This window comes from Arachis hypogaea, chromosome 5, assembly GCF_003086295.3.
Source record: "Arachis hypogaea cultivar Tifrunner chromosome 5, arahy.Tifrunner.gnm2.J5K5, whole genome shotgun sequence".
Classification (NCBI taxonomy): domain Eukaryota; kingdom Viridiplantae; phylum Streptophyta; class Magnoliopsida; order Fabales; family Fabaceae; genus Arachis; species Arachis hypogaea.
The window spans coordinates 37612605-37635885 of NC_092040.1; the positions used below are offsets into that span (position 1 = coordinate 37612605).

The window sequence follows — 23281 nt, forward strand, 5'->3', positions numbered from 1 at the left end:
TAATATCATAGAAAACAATAAGTAAATATGCTCAAACTCTGATAATTTGTTATCGAGTCTCCTCAGACAGACACAGCATTGAAGACTTAAATTTTATTTTTATATAAGAAACAGCTATGAAGAGTTAAATTTTATTTTTATATAGAAAACAGTTATGTCCCAAAAGGTGACAAGAACAACCAGCAAAATTAGAGGCTTAGTTCCATGAAAGAGACAATCCATCTTTGTTGTCTTTAGCCCTACGCAATATTCTAGAGGCAAAGGAAAATATCGATCAATCCATCTTTGAAAGGTCTTCATGATTACGCATACGACGCCTACGGCGAGATCTTCTGTGGCTTCGATTATGTGTTCCTGATGGTTTGTCGGGGGAGTTGGGATGGTGAATCTCCTCCTGGGGCGAACCATCATCAAAAAGACTATCAAGAGGGTCTAGCTCTGTCATGGTATCAAGAACAGCTTTTGCCTGCAATATCTGAAAATAATAATTGATCTTAAACCCAAAAGATTCATCCTAATCTGGTTTTGATAATTGCCTAGATGATATGTTGATATAGCAACTATTGTTTACACTAATTTCTGAACTCTATATTTGCAATAGGCACTAATCAAGTTTGAAAGATTACTAAAGCTCAAAGGTTTTTCCATGGACCACATTACTAATGCAAAAAGGAAGTTGGTCTCCATTGGCTTCTTTCTCGAGCTTTTGAAGCAGAGTTAAAGCGAATTCGGCCTCACCAACATATTTATTACTATGCTTGGGGATATGATGCACATTTGATAGTAAAGACCACCATTCCAAAGCTATGGCATCATCTTTATTATTCAACTCTTGTCCTTAATCTTTAGTTGTTAAGTTGTATCTCTAGTATTTAATTAGAGAACAGGGGCAAGGAAGTCTAGTAATACTTACAAAAATACGTCTTGCCTCAAGATTTGGACTTTTGCTGCCATTGACAGTTTTGGAATCTCCTCGTGAATCATTATGTGAACCATTGGGAGAGTCGCCTTCGGTTTTAGCATTAGAATCATTATCGTGTGCCCTGTGACCATGGACTGCATTATCACTATAGAAATTCCGGTATCGCCATCTTAACTTGGCTGTATTGGGGGTTGAATCATCAAAAATCCTCTCTACATAGAAGTGCTTTGACATAATTGGCTTTAGAAGTGGATAAGTATCAGTCGGGTACTTTGTTAGCAATCTGTCATTAAGCAACAAACACAACTTATGAATGGGAAAACGCACAGGATGCCTTTTCTCTACAGAATAGGAATGCAAAACAATAATGTCAACTAAGGAATACCAGAGAATGTAATACAAATAGAAGCTTATAGCAGAAACAAAAATAGTTCATTAAATGAGATGAGAAGACCGACATATTTGCTAACTCCTTCTGTAATATACTGCCATCCATGGAAAGAATCTGATCTATAGAAGAATACCAGGATCTCCAAAACATCCACATCCCTGAGAAAGCTCCTGCTCCTGCAAAGTTTACAAGACATGAAACAAGCAGAAGGTACAAAGGCCTTATTAGATAAAATTACAACGAGATGGTTTCTTGTACCTGCTGAAAGGTAGACTCGAAATGGTTTCCAGAGCTTCCAAGTTGCTGCAATAAAGGAATAGACAAAGTGAGGAAGAATGCATCTTCGAGAAAGAACAAATTCCCATGTGTGACTGACCTGCCCAGGTAGCAGCACCCCCAGCAAATGCAGTAGCGAATTCATTCAGAGCTTTGTATCTATATGATACAAGAAAATTTGCCTCCTCAGCTGTCAATTTTTCCTAGTGGAAACAAGGCATTAATGCAGATATCATCAACAACAAAGAATTCTGAATACCCCCTGCGATCTGCCTAAGAGAAAAAAACCTAATTTAACTAACATTTTTCACAACCAAAGCCAAAACGGGATATAGAGAAAGAGGTACCCTTTTGAGGTGAAGAGCCTGTTCGAGATCTACTAAGGGGTCCGGCATTAGCCACAGATTGGTTGATAACTCTAGGCAAATGGCTAAGTATAGCAGCAGAGCAGCGTCTCAGCAGCAAAGCAGCAGAATAAAAGAGGATCAGCTGGTGCGGAAGTGAACAGAGAACTGTCAATAAGCTGATATTAAAGAAAAATAAAAAATTAGTAACAATTTTGTGATCTAAATTTTTAGAAAAAAATAATTAGTGGTTTGATCAACTTGTTAAGAAAAGTTAAAAAAGAACATTTTGTATTGTCAGAATATTTTAAGCCAGAAAGCCCAATAATATTTGATGTAACATTATTTCCTTTAATTTACGTACAAGGCTCAATCTAAACAAGGACAAAAATAAAAATAAGCAGCTGATGAGTCATTAACCTGCTGGGAAAATAAGTGAATGCAGCAGATGGCTAGGCAGAATAGCAGCGGAGCAGTACCACAGCAGCAGAATGAGAGGTGTGGTGGCAGCAGCGAACAAAGAACTATCAAAATAAGTGAATGCAATTCCGTTTAAACAATTACCGAATTTCCAGAGACACTCACATTAGACACAAAATCAACAACAAAGAAATTTTTTGGGTATCCTTTGACTTAGCATGAATAGCAAACTTTTTGGGTTCAACAAACTTCATCTAGATAGAATAGCAAACTTTGAGTTCAAAAAATCTCCATTAAAACAAAAATAACAATAAAATCTTACATAGCAGGATGATTTGGAGGAACCGCAAGATCACCAAATCTACTAATCTAGTACCAGTCTCGTGTATCTCTTGCCTTTTACTTGTTTCTGAGCTGTAAGTAAACAAAGAACTATCAAAAGATGAAATAAAATAATTGTTAGTTTATATTATGGGTAGAATGATGTATGCTTATCAAAAGCTGAAATGAAAATAAGCTTTACTGTGATCTATGCTTATCAAAAGCATGGCTTGTGTTTTCAATTTCAATCTTATCTGTTTTTAGAATTTTCATGTATTTTATTTTTACTTTTTCTTTCACATAATTTTAAAATTAGAGATCTATGAAAATGAAAACATGGAAAAATTTCACAAACCAAACAAAAACTATAGGTGTTCAATTTCATCCAGTTTTACCAAACAGAAACTATAGGTATTCAACTTCATCCAGCTCTAAACTGCAATATTCCAAAAGAATGTCCAAGGTATGTACAGCACACACTTGGAAATCAAAATTCAGCAATTCAAAAGTAAACTTTAGTACAAGTTACTAACCAACATTGCAATAGAAGCTATTCAAAATTAAAGTTCATGTGCTCAATATAATTACAATTGTAACTTTTAACATTTATCCATCAGTTCATTCAAGAATCAAGATACCAAATATCATCAACATATGTCATAAGTTAATAGCATTTGTAGGGACAAAAAGTATAAGGTAATCAACAACCAGATCATCATAAATTCTAGATGCACAAGCCTTGCAGTGATCATGGCATTAAAATGACATGATTCAACAAAACCATCACACCAAAATTCTAAAAGACATCACTCATTATCCCGCTGACATATTGTAAAAGCAATCTATCAGCAATTTCTAAAAGCAATCCACAATTGTAAACATTTTAATAACTTCACAGCTATTGTATTTGTATCCATGCTCCATTAATGCCAATGACACACAATATACACTCAAGAGCAGGAAACGCAGTTTTCAACAAATAACAAAATTCACAGCATTTAACTTAGAAAAAAAAAAGACGAAACAAAAGAAAAAAACGAAAAAAAAAAAACACAACACAAAAATTCAACCCGAAGCAAAGGACCATCCAGAATCTAATTCAACCGACCCACTAAAATGGACTAATCTCACCAATCCATAACAAGTTAACAACAGACAACTACTATCTACCAACAATTGAACCCTAAAAAACAATGAAATCGTGAAACCACGCATGAATTTGAACAAGAAAACCACAGTTATTATTAATATAAAAAAAATGCTGAAACAATTGAAAAACCGTGAAAAGAGCTTAACCTTTTTTTCCAGGGAGGGAGCTGAACGCGATTGAGGTGAGGGATGCGGCAGAGAGGGTTGAGAGAGGGAGAGGCAGCGATGAGTGAGGGTTTGGGAGAGTGGGGATTGAGAGAGTGCTAGATCACAGAGTGAGGCTTCAATTACGGCGGAGAGGGAGAGAGGCAGAGCCAGCGACGAGTGATGAAGAGTGAGAGGAAGGGGTTGCGTGGGACAGTGAGGGGTCAGAGAAGGAGAGCTAGCGAAGAGTGGTAGTGGGAAGAATGGGTTCGGGTAGTCATCGTAGAGAGGAAGGGGTTACGGCGGGTTACAGTGCTTCTGGGAAAATTTCGTGCAAAGTTTGGCGAGGTTGATTAATTCGTTGTTGAGTATTTTTAAGTGACAATTAAGTATCTAGAAATTTTGATTACAGATTAATTAATTAGTCTTAAAAAATAATTTGATTTTTTAAAATTGCAAACAATATACACCTTATGTATTTTTTGTTACAATATGAATGTCTATTAAGTATCTATTCCACATAATTTTGTCCCTCCAATCAAATGCTTTTTGTACGGTATAAACATTGAATAGAAGACGACGCAAGTTTTTTCAAAATTTAAAAAGTTAATATTACACATGTATAAATAGAGTATAAGTTGAGGCAAGTTTTTGAGTTGCAATATATATATATATATATATATATATATATATATATATATAATAATATTGGTGAACTTTAATATTAAAGTTTTTTATTTATATATTTTTATTTTATATTTAGTGTATTTTTTTATTTATTTTACAACACGTTTTCAGTACGGGACTTTGATCAAATCAGAAAGAATCACGTAACAAATTTTTATTTTGTCGAAACTTTTTTATTTTGAATTTAATGCCCTTGATATATTTGGAAACAACTATTTATCATGGATACTAGATACTCAAATCCATCCTGATTCAATGGATATTGGAGATACCATTAAGACTGAAAATAATGCATCTTAGAAGGATAAAATCAAAGTCATGATCTTCCTTTATCGTCATCTTGACGAAGGATTGAAAAATGAATATTTCACATTAAAAGATCTTGCAGATATATGGAAAGATTTTGAAAAAAGGTATAATCATCAAAAAACGGTGATACTTCTTCAATCCCGATATGAATGGACTCGCGTCTACAGGATTTTAAATCCATAAAATTTAGTAATGTTTCAAATCACCTCACGAATAAAATTATGTGGGGAAAAGATAACTGATAATTACATGTTAGAGAAAACTCTTCGACTTTCCATACCTCGAATGTGCTCTGCAGTATCGAGAAAAATGATTTAAAAAATATTTTGAGTTAATTTCTTGCCTTCTTGTTGCTGACTGAATGCAACAATGAGTTGCTCTTAAAAAATCATGAAGCACGCCCAACTGGCGTCGCCCTATTTCCTGAAACAAATACGGCAAATCATTACCTCAGAATAGGTAAATGACAAAATTTTAGTAACAAGAAAAATTATGGAAGGAAAAAGAATTATGTTCACAAGAAAGTATCTCATCAGAATTGGGATAAAGAAAGAAACACTAGGCAAAATAAATCAACAGAGGATAAATATTTCCATTGTGGTCGTACCCCAAGGCACTTAGTCGATCTTTATCAAGCATCTTTGAAAAATGACGACAAAGGAAATGAGACAAATTTCGTTTCAAATAATACTAAAAATTTTACCACTCATTATGATATATCTAATTTCTTTGAGGATCCGAAAGGAAATATTGATCATTTGATCAATGATGGAGTAGTTTAATATGTGGGATTGTTAAGTATTCATGTAAATAAATAATGTAAGAAACTTATTGTTAAGTTTTATTTTCTATGCATCTGAATTTCAAGTATGATGTATATAAATAATGTTTAACAAAATATTTATGAATTTTAAATTACTAAATATGCCAAGTTCTAAAATAATAATAAAATTTTTAGTATATGATATTATGTACAGTATTTCTGCGCATATACTTCTACTCATTTTATTATTATTATTATTATTATTATTATTATTATTATTATTATTATTATTATTATTATTATTATTATTATTATTATTATTATTATTATTATTATTATTATTATTATTATTATTATTTGTCTTTGAAAAAAATGGCAAAGACATATAAAGAAAATATTTGTCTTGCGGATAGTGCAAGTTCGCATACTATTCTCAAAAGTAATATATATTTTACTCATCTTGTACCAAAAGAAGAATATGTTAATACTATTATTGGCTTAGAGCTATAATTTTGTTTTTTGGAGGAACAAAATTCATAATAAATAATGCATTATTGTCTAGTAAGTCTTTAAGAAACTTATTGAGTTTCAAAGATATTCGTCGAAATGGATATCATATTAAAACAATGAATGAGAAAAATCATGAGTACTTATGTATCACAACTCATGATTTAAATAAAAATGTCATATTAGAGACGTTACCCTCACTCTTATGCGGGTTGTATTATACTAGAATTAGTGCAATTGAATCACATACCATTGTAAACCAGAAGTTTACTAGCCCAAATGAATTCATAACTTGGCATGATCAATCGGGTCATCCGGGAATAACCATGATGCGAAGAATTATTGAAAACTCCCATGGACATTCACTAAAGAATAAGAAGATTCTTAAATTTAGTGAATTTTATTGTGCTGCAAGTTCTCAAGGAAAGCTAATTTTAAGGTCACCACTAGTAAAGATTGGATTTGAGTTCCCTGAATTCCTAGAAAGGATTCAAGGCGATATATGTGGACCTATTTATCCACCATGTGGATCTTTTAGATATATTATAGTCATAATAGACACATCTTCGAGATGGTCACATATGTGCTTATTGTCTTCTCGCAACCTGGAATTTGCGAGATTACTTGCTCAAATTATTTGATTAAAAGCACAGTTTCTAAAAAATCCAATCAAAGCAATTCGTCTTGATAATGCTGATGAATTTACTTCCCAAGCTTTTGATGCTTATTGTATGGCTAACGGAATAAGCGTTGAACATCCAGTAACTCATGTTCACACACAAAATGGGTAAGTAGAATCACTTATTAAACTCCTCCAATTAATTGCTAGACCCTTATTTATAAGAACAAATCTCTCAACCTCGGCTTGGGGGCATGCTATTTTACATGGCGCAACACTTATTCGACCAATAAGTTACCATCAGTTTTCTCCTATGCAATTAGCTTTTGCCTAGCAGTCAAATGTTTCCTATTTAAGAATATTCAGATATGCGATATATATTCCAATTGCACCACCTTCTTGCACCAAAATGGGATCCCAAAGAAGATTGGGGATATATGTTGGATATGATTCTCCCTATATAGTGAGGTATCTTGAAATACAAAATGGAGATGTATTTAAAGTCCGATTTGCAAATTGTCATTTTGATGAATCAAAATTTCTAACATTAGGGGGAGAGAATAAGCTTCCTAAAAAGGAACTTAATTGGAATGCATCATCATTGATGTATTTAGATCCTCGATTAGGCAATGTGAACTAGAAGTTCAAAAGATTATACATTTGCAAAGAATAGCAAATGAATTGCCTGATGCATTTTCTGATACAAAGAGGATAACCAAATCTTATATACCAACGAAAAATTTCCCAATTCGAATTGATGTCCCAGTAGGACAAGTGCCCACTGAAACAAATTCACGCCAGAAGCGTGGTAAACCGGTTGGTTCTAAAGACAAAAATCCTCAAAAAATGAAAGAGGTAAATACTATTCCTATTAAAAAAGATATAGTAAAGACACATGCAGTTGTCTAAAATCCTAATATAATTTTGACGTCAGAAGACGTTCAAGTACCTGAAAATTGTAAAAATGACGAAATCTTGATAAATTATGCTTTACAGGAGTAAAATGGGACCGAAATAAGACAATTTTTAATGAAATATTTGTATATAACGTGGCATTAAATATCATGCATGAAAGTAAGGATCTTGAGACAAGAACAATAAAAAATGGCCAAAATGGGAAGAAGCTGTAAAGGCTGAGTTAGACTCACTTGCAAAACGTGAAGTCTTTGGACCTGTAGTCCATATACCAGAAGATGTAAAATCTGTTGGGATATTTGTGAGAAAATAAAATGAGAAAAATGAAGTTGTACGCTACAAAGCTTGACTTGTGGCACAAGGTTTTTTACAAAGGTCCGGTATAGATTATGAAGAAACATATTTTCCTGCAGTGGATGTAATAACATTGCATTATTTGGTCAGTTTATCCGCATATCATAAACTATATATGCATCTAATGGATGTGGCAACAGCCTACTTATATAGATCATTAGATCGTGATATCAATATGAAAGTCCATGAAGAATTAAAGATATCTAAATTATCCAATGAATATTAATAGGAGGTTATACTCAGTCAAATTGCAAAGATCTTTATATGGTCTAAAGCAATCTGGATGAATGTGGTATAATCGTCTTACTGAGTATCTAGATAAAAACGGATTTAAGAATGATGATATTTGCCCATGTGTTTTCATAAAGAAATCTGCATCTGAATTTATTATAATTGTTGTGTACGTTGATGATTTAAATATCATTGAAACTCCTGAAGAGATTCCAACAATTATAAAAACTCTAAAAGAAGAGTTTGAGATGAAAGATCTTAGAAAGACTAAATTTTGTCACGGCCTGCAGATCGAGCATACAAAAAATGGGATCTTTATTCATCAAACAACATACACAAAAAAGATCTTGAAGAGATTTTATATGGATAAGTCACATCCATTAAGTACCCCAATGATCGTAAGATCTTTGGATGTGGAAAAAGATCAATTCCGTCCTAAGGAAGAAAATGAAGATATCATTGGTTCTGAAGTACCATATCTTAGTGTCATTGAGCGTTAATGTATCTTGCTAATAATACATGACCTGATATATCATTTGCTGTGAATTTATTAGCAAGGTATAATTTTTCTCCAACCAGAAGATATTGGAATGGAATAAAACAAATCTTTCGATATCTTCATGGAACGGTTGATATGGGATTGTTCTATCCATATGGATCTAAATCATAACTAGCTAATTGGCTATGTAGATGCAGGATATTTGTTTGATCCACACAAAGGGAGATCTCAAACAGGATACCTGTTCACATATGGTGGTACTGCTATATCATGAAAGTCCATGAAACAGACGATAGCATCAACTTCCTTTAATCATGCTGAAATACTAGCGATACATGAAGCAAGTCGCAAGTGTTTTTGGCTCAAGAGTTTAATCTAATATACTCTGTCATCATGTGGACTAATTGACATAAGATAGTTCCAACTGTCCTATTTGAAGATAATACAGCATGCATTGCTCAACTTAAGGGTGGTTACATCAAAAGTGATAGAATAAAGTATATTTCTCCCAAGTTCCTCTTCACTGACCTTCAAAATCAAGGAATAATTGATATCCAACAGATCCGCTCAAGCGATAATCTAGCAGACTTATTTACAAAGTCACTTCCAAAATCCTCATTTGAAAAATTGGTACATCAGATTGGGATGCGCGATTTTGAGATATTAAATGACGTCGACAAGAGGGGGAGACTGTACTCTTTTTTTCTTGGTTAGGTTTTTTTTCATTGGATTTTTCTTGACAAGGTTTTTAATGAAGCAGTCCCCGTCACAAAGAATATTGTACTCTTTTTCCTTCATTTAAGTTTTTTTTTTCCACTAGCTTTTTCTTTAGTAAGGTTTTAATGAGGCATATTCCTAATAGACATCCAAGGGGGAATGTTACAATATGGATGTCTATTAAGTATCTACTCAGCATGACTTTGTCCCTCCAATCAAATGGTTTTTGGGCGGTATAAACATTGAATAGAAGACGGTGCAAGTTTTCCAAAATTTGAAAAGTTAATATTACACATGTATAAATAAGGGTATAAGTTGAGGACACAACAATTCTCTTATTCTAATAACTTCATTTTCTGAATGGTTGGTAAAATACCAATCTCTTAGTGGTTTATTATAATCAGCATTAAAATCTTGTCTTATCCATTCTTTATCAATTTCAAATGATTATTCCTTAATAATTACTGATAAAATTTGTGATTCCATTGGATTAAATTATGAAGGTGATTTGTATACAGCAGTGGCTATATGTGGCCTTCTGTTGTCAATTCCTATAATATTATCCATATTTCCTATTGATGAGTTATCTATAGAATTTCTATGACTAATAGTTTTAACATTATCAGGAATTCTTAATGATTGGGATGTTAATTATTACTCTAAAAATGATAAGAAATTATATCATTTAACAAAATCAACTGTTGTTTGGAAAACAAGCTCAGGATCAGTAATAGAATCTGAATATCCTCCTAAGGAAACTACCAAAATACCAATTGGAAAAGACCTAGAAGTTGAAGCAACACCCTATAAAGATAGCAATGCAGAAGGAAATATAGAAAAAAGAGATATTAAGAAACTACATCAACAATTAAACTTTACTAATACCATGTTAGATATAATGAAAAATCAATTAGGAAGAATGAAAAATATGGAAAAGGTCATTAAGATAGAAAAATCCATAGAAAAACCTATATATAAGTTACAAAGTTTAGATAATGTTAGCTTAAAATCTAAAGTAGAAGCAGAAGTTGAAGAACTAAAAGAAAAACTTAGAAGTATTAGTCTAGGAAAATTAACAATTAATACATTGCAAAAGAAAGAAGAATTAGAACTAAATAAAATATCCCATAAAAGAGATTATCCTAAAACAAGAAATTATTATTCTAGACCATCACCAGTAAATGTAGGCTTAGAAGAGCGAACACAATTAGTACAAAATAGTTTCTCAGGATCAGACTTAGTAGAATGGAATATAGATGGATTAAGTGAACATGCCATTTTAGATCAAATGTGTAATATGACTATAGCTGCAACTGCCTATAAGATGAGAAAAGCTTCTGACAAAGAAGCGGCAATTATGATAACCCAAGGATTTACAGGACAATTAAAAGGTTGGTGGGATAATTTTCTCAGCATCCAAGAAAAAGAATTAATTATTAATAGTATTAAACAAGAAGATTAGTCACCAGACGCTGCATCCACATTAATATATACCATTATTAAAAATTTTGTAGGAGATCCAAGTACCTTTAAGGATAGAATAGGAACTCAATTAATGAATTTAAGATGTCCAACCATGTCTGATTATAGATGGTATAAAGATGTCTTTATGTCAAAAGTTATGATAAGAGATGATGCACATGCCCCTTTCTGGAAATAAAGATTCGTGGCAGCTTTACTAAAATTATTCTCTGAAAAAGTATTACAGAAACTACAAACACAGTTTGGGACCCAGGTTCCCTATAACTCATTAACTTTTGGACAATTACATAATATAATAGTACAAACTGGAATAGAAGTATGCACAGATACCAAGATACAACAGAAAATAAAACAAGAGAGTATCACGGAAAAAAGAGAACTTGGTACGTTCTGCTATCAATATGGAATAACTCCTGAAAAAGCACACAGTGGTCAGCATAAAATTAAAAAGAAAAAATTCTATAAAAAACCTAAATATAATATAGACAAACCCCTTTATTATGAACAGAAACATTATAGAAAAGCCTATAAGAATCCTAAAAGAAAGCCCAAATCTTCTAATAAAAAATAACAAGTAACATGTTAGAAATGTAAAAAACAAGGACATTATGCTAATAAGTGTACAACAGAACAAAAGATAAATAAAATAGAAAATAAAGAAATTAAACACGCTCTAACAGCTATACTAATCAACTCAGAATCAGAAGAAGAATCAATCTATGAGGACTCTTCTGAAATTGAAGATTATTTTATATAACAATTAGACCTTATGTCAGAAGAAGAAAGCTCAGAAGAAAATAGTAAAAAAGATGAAAAGAATAATTGTTTAGGAATAGGATTATGTAACTGTAGAAATTGTGAAAAAACTGTAAATGTTTTGACTAAAGAACAAACTTCTACACTAGTCAAAATAATTGACAAGTTAGAAGATACGCCTTTAAGAGACGAGTTCATAAGACAATTAGCTGAATTAGTTAAAAAAGAAGAAGAAAGAAAGCAAGAAATAAGACTAATAGAAATAAAAGAAATTTATAATCGTTTTAAAAACCCATAAGAAGAAGTTTCCCTTAATTCTCTCAAAGAAGAGATAAAAAAGTTAAAAAGAGAAGTTTCAGAATTAAAGCAACAAAATATCAATATGGACTATAGATTACTAAAAATAGAAGGAGAAAATATAATAAAAATCCAAGAACAAACTTTGAAAAATAATGTTAGAAAAACAGAGGAGATTAGTAACATAACAATTCGCGAGAATTATATTAACTTGGATACAGAAAATTACATAAATATACTAACTTTATTAGTAAGTCAAAAGTGGTTCACTACGATAACCTTAATAGTGGGAGAAGAAAAATTTGATTTTATAGCTATGGTAGATTTAGGAGCTGATGTCAATTGTATACAAGAAGGATTAATACCTACAAGATATTATAAAAAAACTACAGAAAGAGTCATAATGGTAGAAAATGATAAAATAACTATAGACTATAAGTTATCTAAAGTAAAAATTTGTAAAAATAAAGTATGCTTTGCCACTACATTCTTTTTGGCAAGAAATATATCTCATCAAGTTATATTAGGAAATCCTTTTACTTTATTATTATATCCCTTTAATGTAGACATCGATGAAATAACTTGTACATGAATTCCTAATCATCCTGTTTATTTTGAATTTCTCACTAGACCAGAGCAACATGAGCTCAATATGTTACAACACCTATCTACACAAGTTAGTGTTATGGAAACAGAAGTAAAACAAATTAATTGTTTAAGCCAAAGAAAAATTTTACAACACCTACCACTCCAAATTAATATTATAGAAAGAAAGACAAGACAAATTAACTATTTGAACCAGGAAGTTACACATAAAAGAATAGAAGAACAATTACAAACTCTAGAAATACAAGATAAAATAAAAGCAATTGAAGAAAAAATTAAGAAAGAATTATGTAGTCTAAACCTCACAGCTTTTCAGTATCGGAAATTGCATGAAATATCTTTACCATATGAAGATGGGTTTAATGAAAAAAATATACCAACAAAGGCAAAACCAATACATATGAACAAAGAGTATCTAGAATATTGTAAAAAAGAAATACAAGAATATCTGGATAAGAGACTAATAAGGCCTTCAAAATCACCCTGGAGCTGTACAGGCTTCTATGTGATGAAAACATCTGAAATAGAAAGAGGTGCTCTAAGATTAGTTATTAATTATAAACCTCTAAACAAGGTATTAAAATGGATTAGGTATCCCTTACCAAATAAAAGTGATTTAATTAAAACATTAAATAAAGCAAATATCTTTTCAAAATTTGATTTAAAATCAGAATATTATCAAATTACAGTAATAGAGGAAGATAGATATAAAACAGCTTTTATAGTACCTTTTGGACATTATGAATGGAATGTAATGTCTCAAGGATTAAAAAATGCTCCAAACGAATTCCAAGAAATAATGAATAATATATTTTACCCGCATATAGAATTTACTATAGTATATCTTGATGACGTATTAGTATACTCAAAAGGAATAAAGCAGCATATATATCATCTAGAAAAATTTATAGATATTATAAAAAAACAAGGATTAGTTTTATCAGAAAAGAAAATAAAAATTTTTACAACTAAAGTAAGGTTTTTAGGATATGAAATTCATCAAGAAACTATAGTACCTATTAAAAGAGCCATTAAATTTGCAGATAAATTTTCAAATGAAATAACTGACAAAAAATAACTACAAAGATTTTTGGGATGTTTAAATTATGTAGCAGAATTCTTACCTGGAATCAGAGTTACATGCGAACCTCTTTATAAGAGATTAAGAAAAAATCCACCTCCATGGACAAAAGAAATGACTTTTATAATAATAAAGATAAAAAATACAATAAAAGAAATACCTTGTATAAGTATACTAGACCCATCAGCTAAATTAATTGTAGAAACAGATGCATCAGAATTAGGATATGCAGGAATTCTTAAACAAATACCTTCTAATAGCTCAAAAGAACAAATAGTAAAATATCATTCAGGAATTTGGAATCAAGCTCAAAAGAATTATCCAACAGTTAAAGAAGAAATACTTGCCATAGTATTATGTGTTTCAAAATTTCAAGAAGATTTATTTAATAAAACCTTTTTAGTAAGAACTGATTGTAAAGCAGCCCCAAATGTTTTAGAAAATGATGTAAAAAATTTTGTTTCAAAACAAATATTTGCAAGATGGCAAGCTATTCTATCATGTTTCGATTTTACTATTGAACATATAAAAGGAGAACTAAATTCACTTCCTGACTTTCTTACTAGAGAATTTTTACAGGGAAAGAATGGATCAAAAATCAGCCTCCACTGAAGATTATGGTCAACTTTTTGACCAAATAAAAGAAACAAAATTACCTATTACTCCTGTACTAGCAAAACCATTATCATTAAAACCTATGACTATGTCACAGGTTGTAAAAACATCATCATCATCATCACCTTCTAAGAGCTCTTTAATTACTACTAATAATAAATTCACATTATTGCAACCATCAGATCTCTATAACACTCAACCCTTGAAAAAACAGTTTTCTTACTATGAAAAACCCAATCCTATTAAAATATTAACCATTGAAAAAGAGTGGTTCAAAAAAGATAGAAAAATCATATACAAGACTATTTTTCCAAATACTTTTCATTACATTCCTATTAACCCACAAAAAATCCAAAAATTCTATGAATTAATATTAGTAGACACCGGATCTATTGAATTAACACACTATAGAGACTCCAATACCAAACAGCTCGTTTATTCAAAAATAAAAATCATGAAAATATTATCTCTACAAGAGTGGGAATTACCCCCATATCAGTCTAAAAGCTTCTCTTTGAAATTTGAACCTCAAAACTATACCTATTATGATTACCAAGAAGCATGGAACCATATTTTATTCCTATCACCAAGTCCCCATTCTTGGTTCATATGGTTCAGGAAGGGGATATCATTACAATTTCCCAAATGGTTCCAATCATGGTTCCAGAATTTTGGACCAATAAAAACCTTCTTCCCGAAAGAAGCCAGCATGGCATATGAATATTTTAAAAACAAATCATCATTTTTGCAAGAGTATAAATTCATTTCATTTATAGCAGCTATGGAAATAAGCTGGATTATGACTTGGAAATATGATTCAGCAGCATATGAAGAATGTTCAAGCATACAATACTTGGTAAGAATAATAAAAATAAAGGGGTGGAACAATATGACATAAATCTTCTGAGTAAAAGAGCTATTGATCAATGGTTAACAACATCACAAAAGTGTCCAACAATAATAGCCTCAAGCACTACCAATGAACAAATAGCTTATAAAAAAGAGACCCAATTCTTAGCACAGAAACGACAAATTATGGCAGCCCTAGCGGCAACAACCTCAGAGGAAGACATCCAAAGCTCTCTACAAGCAATACAAACAGTACTTCTTGGAGAAGACGAAGAAGTCCAGTCCAGCCCAGCTCATTACTATCAAGACTCTCAAGATCCATTTGAAATGTAGTAAGAACTGTATGTGAAATCAATGTAAAAGCCCAATCATAAAGAAAAATGATCTTTGTAAAAAAAAAGGGGGTAAAAAGTAAATAGTAAATGTCGGCAAACAGTAAATGTCGACAAAACAGTAAATGTCGACAAACAGTAAAAGCAAATAGTACTGTCGGCAAATAGTACCCAAATAATAACTATTTGGGGTCTATAAATACCAAATGCCTCACTCCTTCAAGGGCATCAAATACTTGAAAGTTCAAGAAACCTCTCTACTCTTATATCTTCTTACTTCATATATTCTCCAAATACTTGTAATCATCTTCAAGAATTGTATCAACTTTGCAAGCAATAATAGTACAAGTCCATTTCTATAAACATTATTCATCCTTTAAATCTCTTTATTATTATAATATTTTATTTTCTTTATATATAATGTCAATATTTCATAAAAGGCTTAAATCTTCAAAGTTACTTAGAAGAAATATGAAAATTAGAGTATTAGCATTAGCAAGAAGATACATAGAAATAATAGCTGAATCTTCTGAATTAAATCAAGAAATAGAAAAATCAAATAAAAAAATAATCAAGATTAGAATATTGTCAAAAAATATTAAAGCAGTAAGATCCGTAAAAAGCCTAAAAGAAAACATTAAGAATAAAAGGATTCATCATGTTCGAAGATAGCATTATCTTCATAGACAAAACATGATAACTTTACAACAAATGGGTCAACCTTTACCCATACAAACTCCTATACAAGCTCAGCCTATACAAGTGATACAAAATATTAAAGCAGTAAGATTCGTAAAAAGCCTAAAAGAAAACATTAAGAATAAAAGGATTCATCATGTTCGAAGATTGCATTATCTTCATAGACAAAATATGATAACTTTACAACAAATGAGTCAACCTTTACCCATACAAACTCCTATACAAGTGATACAAGTGGTATATATATATATATTACTTATAGTGAGTCAGTGAGATAATGATATTGGGAAATTTTAATATTAGGGCCTTCTATTTATACATTTTTATTTTATATTTAGTGCATCTTTCTTATTTATTTTACAACATTTTTATCAATTCATCGTATATAATTTAAAGATGATATTTATGTATAGTATTAAATATGATATTTATGTATAACATTAATTATGGTGACGTATCTATTTAATAGTTTTTGAAATGAAATTCTATCTGTTTTGGTTAAGGTTCTAAAAATCGGTTCGAGTTGGTCGGTCGAACCGGTTGAACCGTGAACCGTGAAGAAAGACGGTTCGAACAAACAGCAAAACCACAAATTTAAAAAACCGGAGTTGGGCTGTTGAACCGATCGGTCAAACCGAATTGTGACCCGGCCGATTTTTTGAATGCACGTCCAAACGCTGTCATTTCAATCTCTCTCGGTAACTCCATATGCCCAGAATCCCAGATCTAGCCTCCAGTTTGCCCTAACCCCTAACTCCATCCTCCCAATCTCATGGTCCCTCACCTCCGTCCCTCACCTCCATTCAGCACTTCAGCCACCGTCTTGTGCCGGCGCCGTCGCGACAGAGCTCGCTCCCTTTCCCTCCATCGCGCAGCAGCCATTGCAAGCTTCCTCCCCTTCCATCGCGCAGCCATCCTGGGAAATGTCAAAGCATCCGTCGTGCAGCGACGCCGCCGTTGTCCCTAGCTCAGTTGGTCACTCGGTTCAAAAGTGCTCCACCACTGCTTCTTGTCTTGGTCACTCGGTGTCTCTGTCAATCTGTCTCCCTCTTGCATGCTCTATTGAAGGTGTCTTCGAGCTTTCAGGTAATTTTTTGAAGTGTGAACTGAAGGCGTCTTGGTCACTCTGCTCCTTGTCTCTGTCCCTCGTTACAATGATTGTTTGATTGAATAACTGTTGCTTGTCTCTGTCTCCCTAATGAGTATGATTTAATAATTGTTTGAATCTATGAAGCTCTGTGAGCTGAAGTCACTGAAGTCTGATATACTGATAATCTGATATAGTGATACTGAACTATGAAGTGTGAAGGCTATGAAGCTCTGTAAAGTGTGAAGGCCGAGCTTCCACTGCTGTCTCGCCGAGGTTCTACCGCTTTTCAAGCTCTGTTTCCTCGCGCTCCAGCCCCTGTCTTTCTGTTCGAGCTGCTTAGCCCTCTGTTTCGACCTCTCCTCGCGTGTTAGAGCCACCGTTCAACCACCGTTCTGTTTCTGTTCAACCATCTCCATTGCATTTCAAAGCTCCAGCTCCCTCTCCCTATTCTGTTCGAATTTCAGAACATGCTCCAACCTAAGGTAATTTATTTTCCTTTACTTGTTCTTTCTTGTATTAATTATTCAGTTATTATTTTATTTTATTTTTGTTTTTTAATGATTAGTATTTTGTTCAAGTTCTTGTTTTCTTGTTAGTTTGCTGTATTTTAAAGCTTTAGTTATTCTTGTTATTTTGATTTTCAATTCTAATTGATCTTACTAACTTGTTAATTTGATAAATTAATGTTTTAGTGCTGTTCTTAACTTTTAAATTTTAGATTGTTAAGTTGTTATGTTGCTCTTGACCTTTTGATAATTTGTTAATTTTATAAATTGTTAAGTATATAAATTGTTCATGATGTTGATCTTAATTAATTATTTTTGTTACTTCATTAAATGTTTTTCTGGGTTTCTGATGCAATACCTATGATTAAGAATTGAATGGAAGATGAGCAATATTGACTTTCTTTTCGTTTGTTTGTTTGAATATGAATTCAAGATTCTGTAAAACTGACTTTTACTAGGAATCTTACAGCTTGCTCAATATGTTTCAGTTTCTCCCAGGCTGAACAGCCAATATACTGTGCATGACAGATTCAGGTTGTGATATAAATATGGAATAGAAGGAATGATCTCAAATGGTTGATTGGTGCTCACCTCATTAGTGGCCTCAATACACCATCTCTCTAATTCACCCAATCCTGCCTTTACATACTCTCTATTGCTGAATGAACAACACTAATGACGCAACAGAAGACTAGCAGTAATCAAATTAAATACATCAAAATGTTAGTATTCTCTATACAACAATTTGACATGTAATATGAAGATGGTGAATAATTGAATGGTTTGTGATTGATTATTTATTTTTTTCCTTAATTGACTTTTGTGTTTGTATTTGGATGAGATTATAATATTGTGGTTGATGTAATACTTTTAATTTGGATAATATTTTAAAGATTATTAGTCTATAATTATATTTTTGTGTTTATTTATATTTCATTTATTATTTTTTTATAAAACGGTTTTTTCGGTTCAACCACGATCGAACCGGTTGAACCTATGAACTAGTAGCTAGAGCGGTTCGATAACCGATTCGGTTTTCAGAACCTTGGTTTTGGTAGGATTCCTGATAAATAAAGAACAATTGATAAAAATTATATAAAAATCTGAAAGACAATGAATATTTTACTATATAAAACTATATCATTTCTATGTTTACGTGGCAACAACAGAATATATAAATGTAGATAAATACATGAACAATTTTATTTTGTTTCGCATTATCTATTAATAAAAGGATATATATTTTCGCTATTTACTATCATAAAAAAAGTAATTGATGTTTTTTTCTTTCAAAGATTAATTGTCACTTTATTTTTTTTTAAGTTTTGAGTGTGTTAATAAAAAAATAGTGAGAAACACTGCCTAGCTTTGGTTTGTGTTTATATTTGTTTTTATTTTTAGTATTTTTTATTTTTAAATTAATACAACTTTATATAGTTATTTTTATATAAAGTTACTTGTTGAAAATTATTAAATAATTTGATATTTTTAATTAAATTATTATTTAAAATGGATCTCAACTCTTAACTTTATATGAAGACAAACTACATATGATTTTATTTTTATGAAAAAAATATAGAAACAATAAAAGTCTAATAATAAAAATACTTAAAATAAAAATAAAAAATAAAAATACAAACCAAATTCAAAAGGGCTGATTAATTTGTAAAAATATTTTTATTTTTTTTATTTTTAAGAGTAATTTTTTTAACGTTTTACATCTTAAAAAATGCAATTAATTTGTGAAATAAAATTCATTTTCAAACATTGAAAATAATAAAAATATGTTTGATTAGTCTATTTTTAAAACGTATTAATATATATATTCATATTTTGTATAGGATAATATATAAAAATATATAAAAAAAATTTTAAAATTTTTAAATGAAAATATTGTAATAATTTTTGTTATAAAAATTTTATAAATTAATTAAATTTAAATTTTAACTATTTCAATATTAAAAATAATAAAATCAATGATTAATAATTTTACTTGTTTTCAAAATATAACAATTACTCATTAATAGTAATATATAGTTTGTGATTAAATTGTAATAATACATTAGAATCTTTTATTTTCAAAAGTTTTTCTTTAAATAATATTAGTAGTTAAATTTATAGATATTTTCTGGTGATTTACGAGTAAAATTTTCAAACACTTTTACTCTTATGTTAAAACTGATTTGTACAAGTATAATTTAATAGGAGATAAATTTTATTCTTAAATTACTTTTTTTATTATCATAGAAAAAGAAACTATTATAGAGATTTGCTTTTATTAAAATCTATCTAAATTATTTCATATTTTAGTGTCATATTTTTTCTTGGAATTAAAGTAATATGACTACTGTAACATGTTAAAATTTATCAATATATTTTGTCCATTTTTAATTTTAAGTAACTGTATTTATACCTAAAAATAATTTTTTTTTTTTAGTTTCAACACCTACCAAAACTGTTAAAGATAAAATAAATACATAATTAAATACACAATATATAATCTTAACACTTGTAGAATGATAAAAAGAATTTGTTTAAAGACTTGAATTATCCATAAGCAAAATAATAATTATTGATATAATTCCTTTCCACAAAAAGAAAATCGTTTTATTACAATAGAGACAAAAGTGATATTGATTATTCAATAATTAAAGTCGATTTGCTCATCTAATACAACTATTTCTTTTTCCAAAAAACAAATCTTCGTTATGTGACAATAATAATATTTTATAATTTTTATAAAAATAAAGTGTAAAAATAATGCATCATATGAGAAAAAAAAAAGTATTACCGAATGAAAGAATAATTAGTAAAAAAAATGAGATTTTCTTTTAACATGTATAATTTTTTTACCATGAATAAATTATGAAATACATAAACAAGTAAAATAGAAAATGAATGAATAAAATAGTATTTTTTTTAATAAATTGAAAAAGTATTAACGACTATATAATTAATGGTGGACATATAATTATTAGACAAAAAATTACAAGAAAATATTAATAAAAATATTAGATTTAATATTAAAATAAAAATATAAATAATGAATAAAAATTTAAAATTTAAAATCAAAATATTTAAGATTAAAAAAGAAAATAAGGAAAAACTTTTGATAAACAATGACTCAAACATTAACGTGACAATAAATTAAATCAAATAACATATATTTGAGTTAATGAAAAAAAATATTTTTCTAACAACTTAATAATATCCAAACAAATTTTGAATTTCATAACTAGTTTTTATGAGCTTATAACACGTAAAGCGTGACCAAAATTATTTTAAAATGCCACTAATGCGTTATCTTATTTTTTATAAGAAAATATTGTTAAAATATTTTTTATTCTTTATAAATATGATGCTTTAAATATTGGTCATTTTGAATTATTTATCTTAATTGCTGCCCCTGTTTTTTTCCCTCTAAATTTTGCTAAATTAAGAAACTGATATTTTTAAAACTTTTAATGTAATCATTGTGCCTCCAGCGATATACTTCCGCTCTATTTTGGTGAAGAGAATGTCTTTGTAAAATATTAAGTTTTAAAAATTTTCAACAATAGTAGTATTCCTAACGGAAAAGTTTAGGGCCAGCAGTTTTATTGAATTTTGGCCAGCATGTAACCAGCAGGGAAGGTGAGCCATTGGATAAAATCTCATACCAATCTCACACCATCAAATCATCATTGATGGCTAACAATCACAAAAATTGCTGCCCCTAGCATTGCTCATTCCTAATTCCTAAAGGGCATTTTAAAGAGAACAAATTAAATGCTTTATTAACATGTGCTAACTTGGATTATGCATAAAATTATATTTTGATCATGCCAAAATTTTTAGATGGGAGTATTTGATGGAAGCGGAGGATATAATTCAGCATGACACCTAAAAAGTATTAGCAGAGGCAAACCAAAGTCAAACAAATCTCAATTTTAATCATTCCCCACCTTCAAGGAAACGATCATTAGCCACATTGTTTTAGGATCGAAAGGAAGAGAAATTGGAATCATCATCATTACCCCATAGGCAAGTTGTGCTTGAAGATTGGGAGTTAAGGCATAAGCCTGACTAGTTATGATGATGTCAGAAGTTGACCAAATGTATTCAGTATTACAACTTAGTTGAGAATAGCTCTAAAACCGCACCATAAATCGAATAGTTAACTTTCTTCTAATGCAAAAATGTCATCTTCATTTAGATCTTAATCACGAGTAGAACAAGGGATGCATAATTTCCTGTTTGCATGTGATCCATTTCAAAGAAGATTCCGTTTCTTTGAAGGGTTTCAAAGATATGGTTTCTATAATGCTTGTTGGTGTAGTTATGCCTACTGAATCTAGAGCATTAAAACTCACTCTTCTATCATTATGCAAAACAGGTTTTAGTCCCTTTGGAAGATAATGGCTAATTCTATGCTGCCAACTGCCAAGGAAGGAAAACGAAGAGAGTGGAGAAAAATATGGATACCAAAAGAATAAGACGACATAGACAAGACACTTGTTCATCTAAGACAAAGATAAAATGTGACACAAAAGAAGCTATCTATAAAATTTTATTACAAGCAAAGCAGAGAGAGTGAGTGTGCTATGAGCCCTGTTTCCTCTGTTGTCATGAACCATCCACTTGAGATGTGCTGCTTGACCTTACCACCGGCAATGAAGTAGTTGACCTTCTTCTCAGCATCTGCCTCATGCCATCGGCAACGCAAACTGCCGGATTGGCTTTGATCTTACCACAGAATGACATGTGAGCTTTCACAGCTTCTTCCATGGCTGACGGGGAGGGCTTTTTCCCTCTGCTCACTTCATCTCTTACTGCTTCTGAGCACAATCCACACAGCCATTTTCCATCAAATTTGGCTTTAACTTGGTTGATATAATACTGGGTGCAATCCTCTTTCAGGCCACAGCACTCGCACTTGACTGATTCAATCTCCATATCTTTTGTAGCTTCCCCGGAAAGAAGTGTTATAAGGATGAGAATGCAAAACTTTGAGGTAACAGGACTGAGAGAGAGTGTAAGGCTTTTTTTTTTTTTTGGGTTTGATGATGGTTCATAGAAGAGGTTTGACATATGATTTTGCCTGCTATCTGCTATAAATGTAATGGCCACATGATGCATGGTTCACGAGCATATAATTAGCCATGTAAGACATTAATCATGACTATATATGCGAATGTAAATGTTTCAGTGACATTAATTTATATATGTATGTACGAATGTGTGCTCTTTATTATCTCAATTTTACTACACTGATCTTAGTATTACATATGCCAATCAAGTTTGCAATGCAAGAATCACAAAGAAGATGGATTATTATTACATTATTCACGGATGGGTCATTTTTTGTAATATGAAAACATTATTGGTGTTTTTAATGGAAATTGGTGCATTTGGTGTATT

The 23281-nt window shown here is 30.8% G+C and overlaps 2 protein-coding genes across 7 annotated transcripts; both read right to left on the reverse strand.

Annotated features, from left to right (window-relative positions):
* Positions 1 to 78: 78 nt before the first annotated feature.
* LOC112801273 (uncharacterized) lies at positions 79 to 4564 on the reverse strand. Of its 6 annotated transcripts, none has more exons than XM_025843916.3 (9): positions 3971 to 4564; positions 2676 to 2767; positions 2354 to 2457; positions 1937 to 2112; positions 1690 to 1792; positions 1572 to 1616; positions 1381 to 1489; positions 914 to 1205; positions 79 to 475 (listed from the first exon to the last, which is right to left on the reverse strand). In XM_025843916.3, the coding sequence occupies exons 4-9, from the start codon at positions 1982 to 1984 to the stop codon at positions 275 to 277; spliced, it is 798 nt and encodes a 265-aa protein (XP_025699701.1). In that variant the 5' UTR covers positions 1985 to 2112; positions 2354 to 2457; positions 2676 to 2767; positions 3971 to 4564; the 3' UTR covers positions 79 to 274. The 6 variants fall into 6 exon arrangements, with proteins under 6 accessions (XP_025699701.1, XP_072093237.1, XP_025699703.1 ...); XM_072237136.1 differs by having other exon boundaries at positions 1937 to 2078; positions 2676 to 2785; positions 3971 to 4503; XM_025843918.3 differs by having other exon boundaries at positions 1937 to 2078; positions 3971 to 4358.
* Positions 4565 to 22331: 17767 nt separating this feature from the next.
* LOC112799660 (uncharacterized) lies at positions 22332 to 23028 on the reverse strand. Its single transcript, XM_025841727.3, has one exon. It carries the CDS (start codon positions 22997 to 22999, stop codon positions 22487 to 22489), a length of 513 nt encoding a protein of 170 aa, XP_025697512.1. The 5' UTR covers positions 23000 to 23028; the 3' UTR covers positions 22332 to 22486.
* Positions 23029 to 23281: the final 253 nt, after the last annotated feature.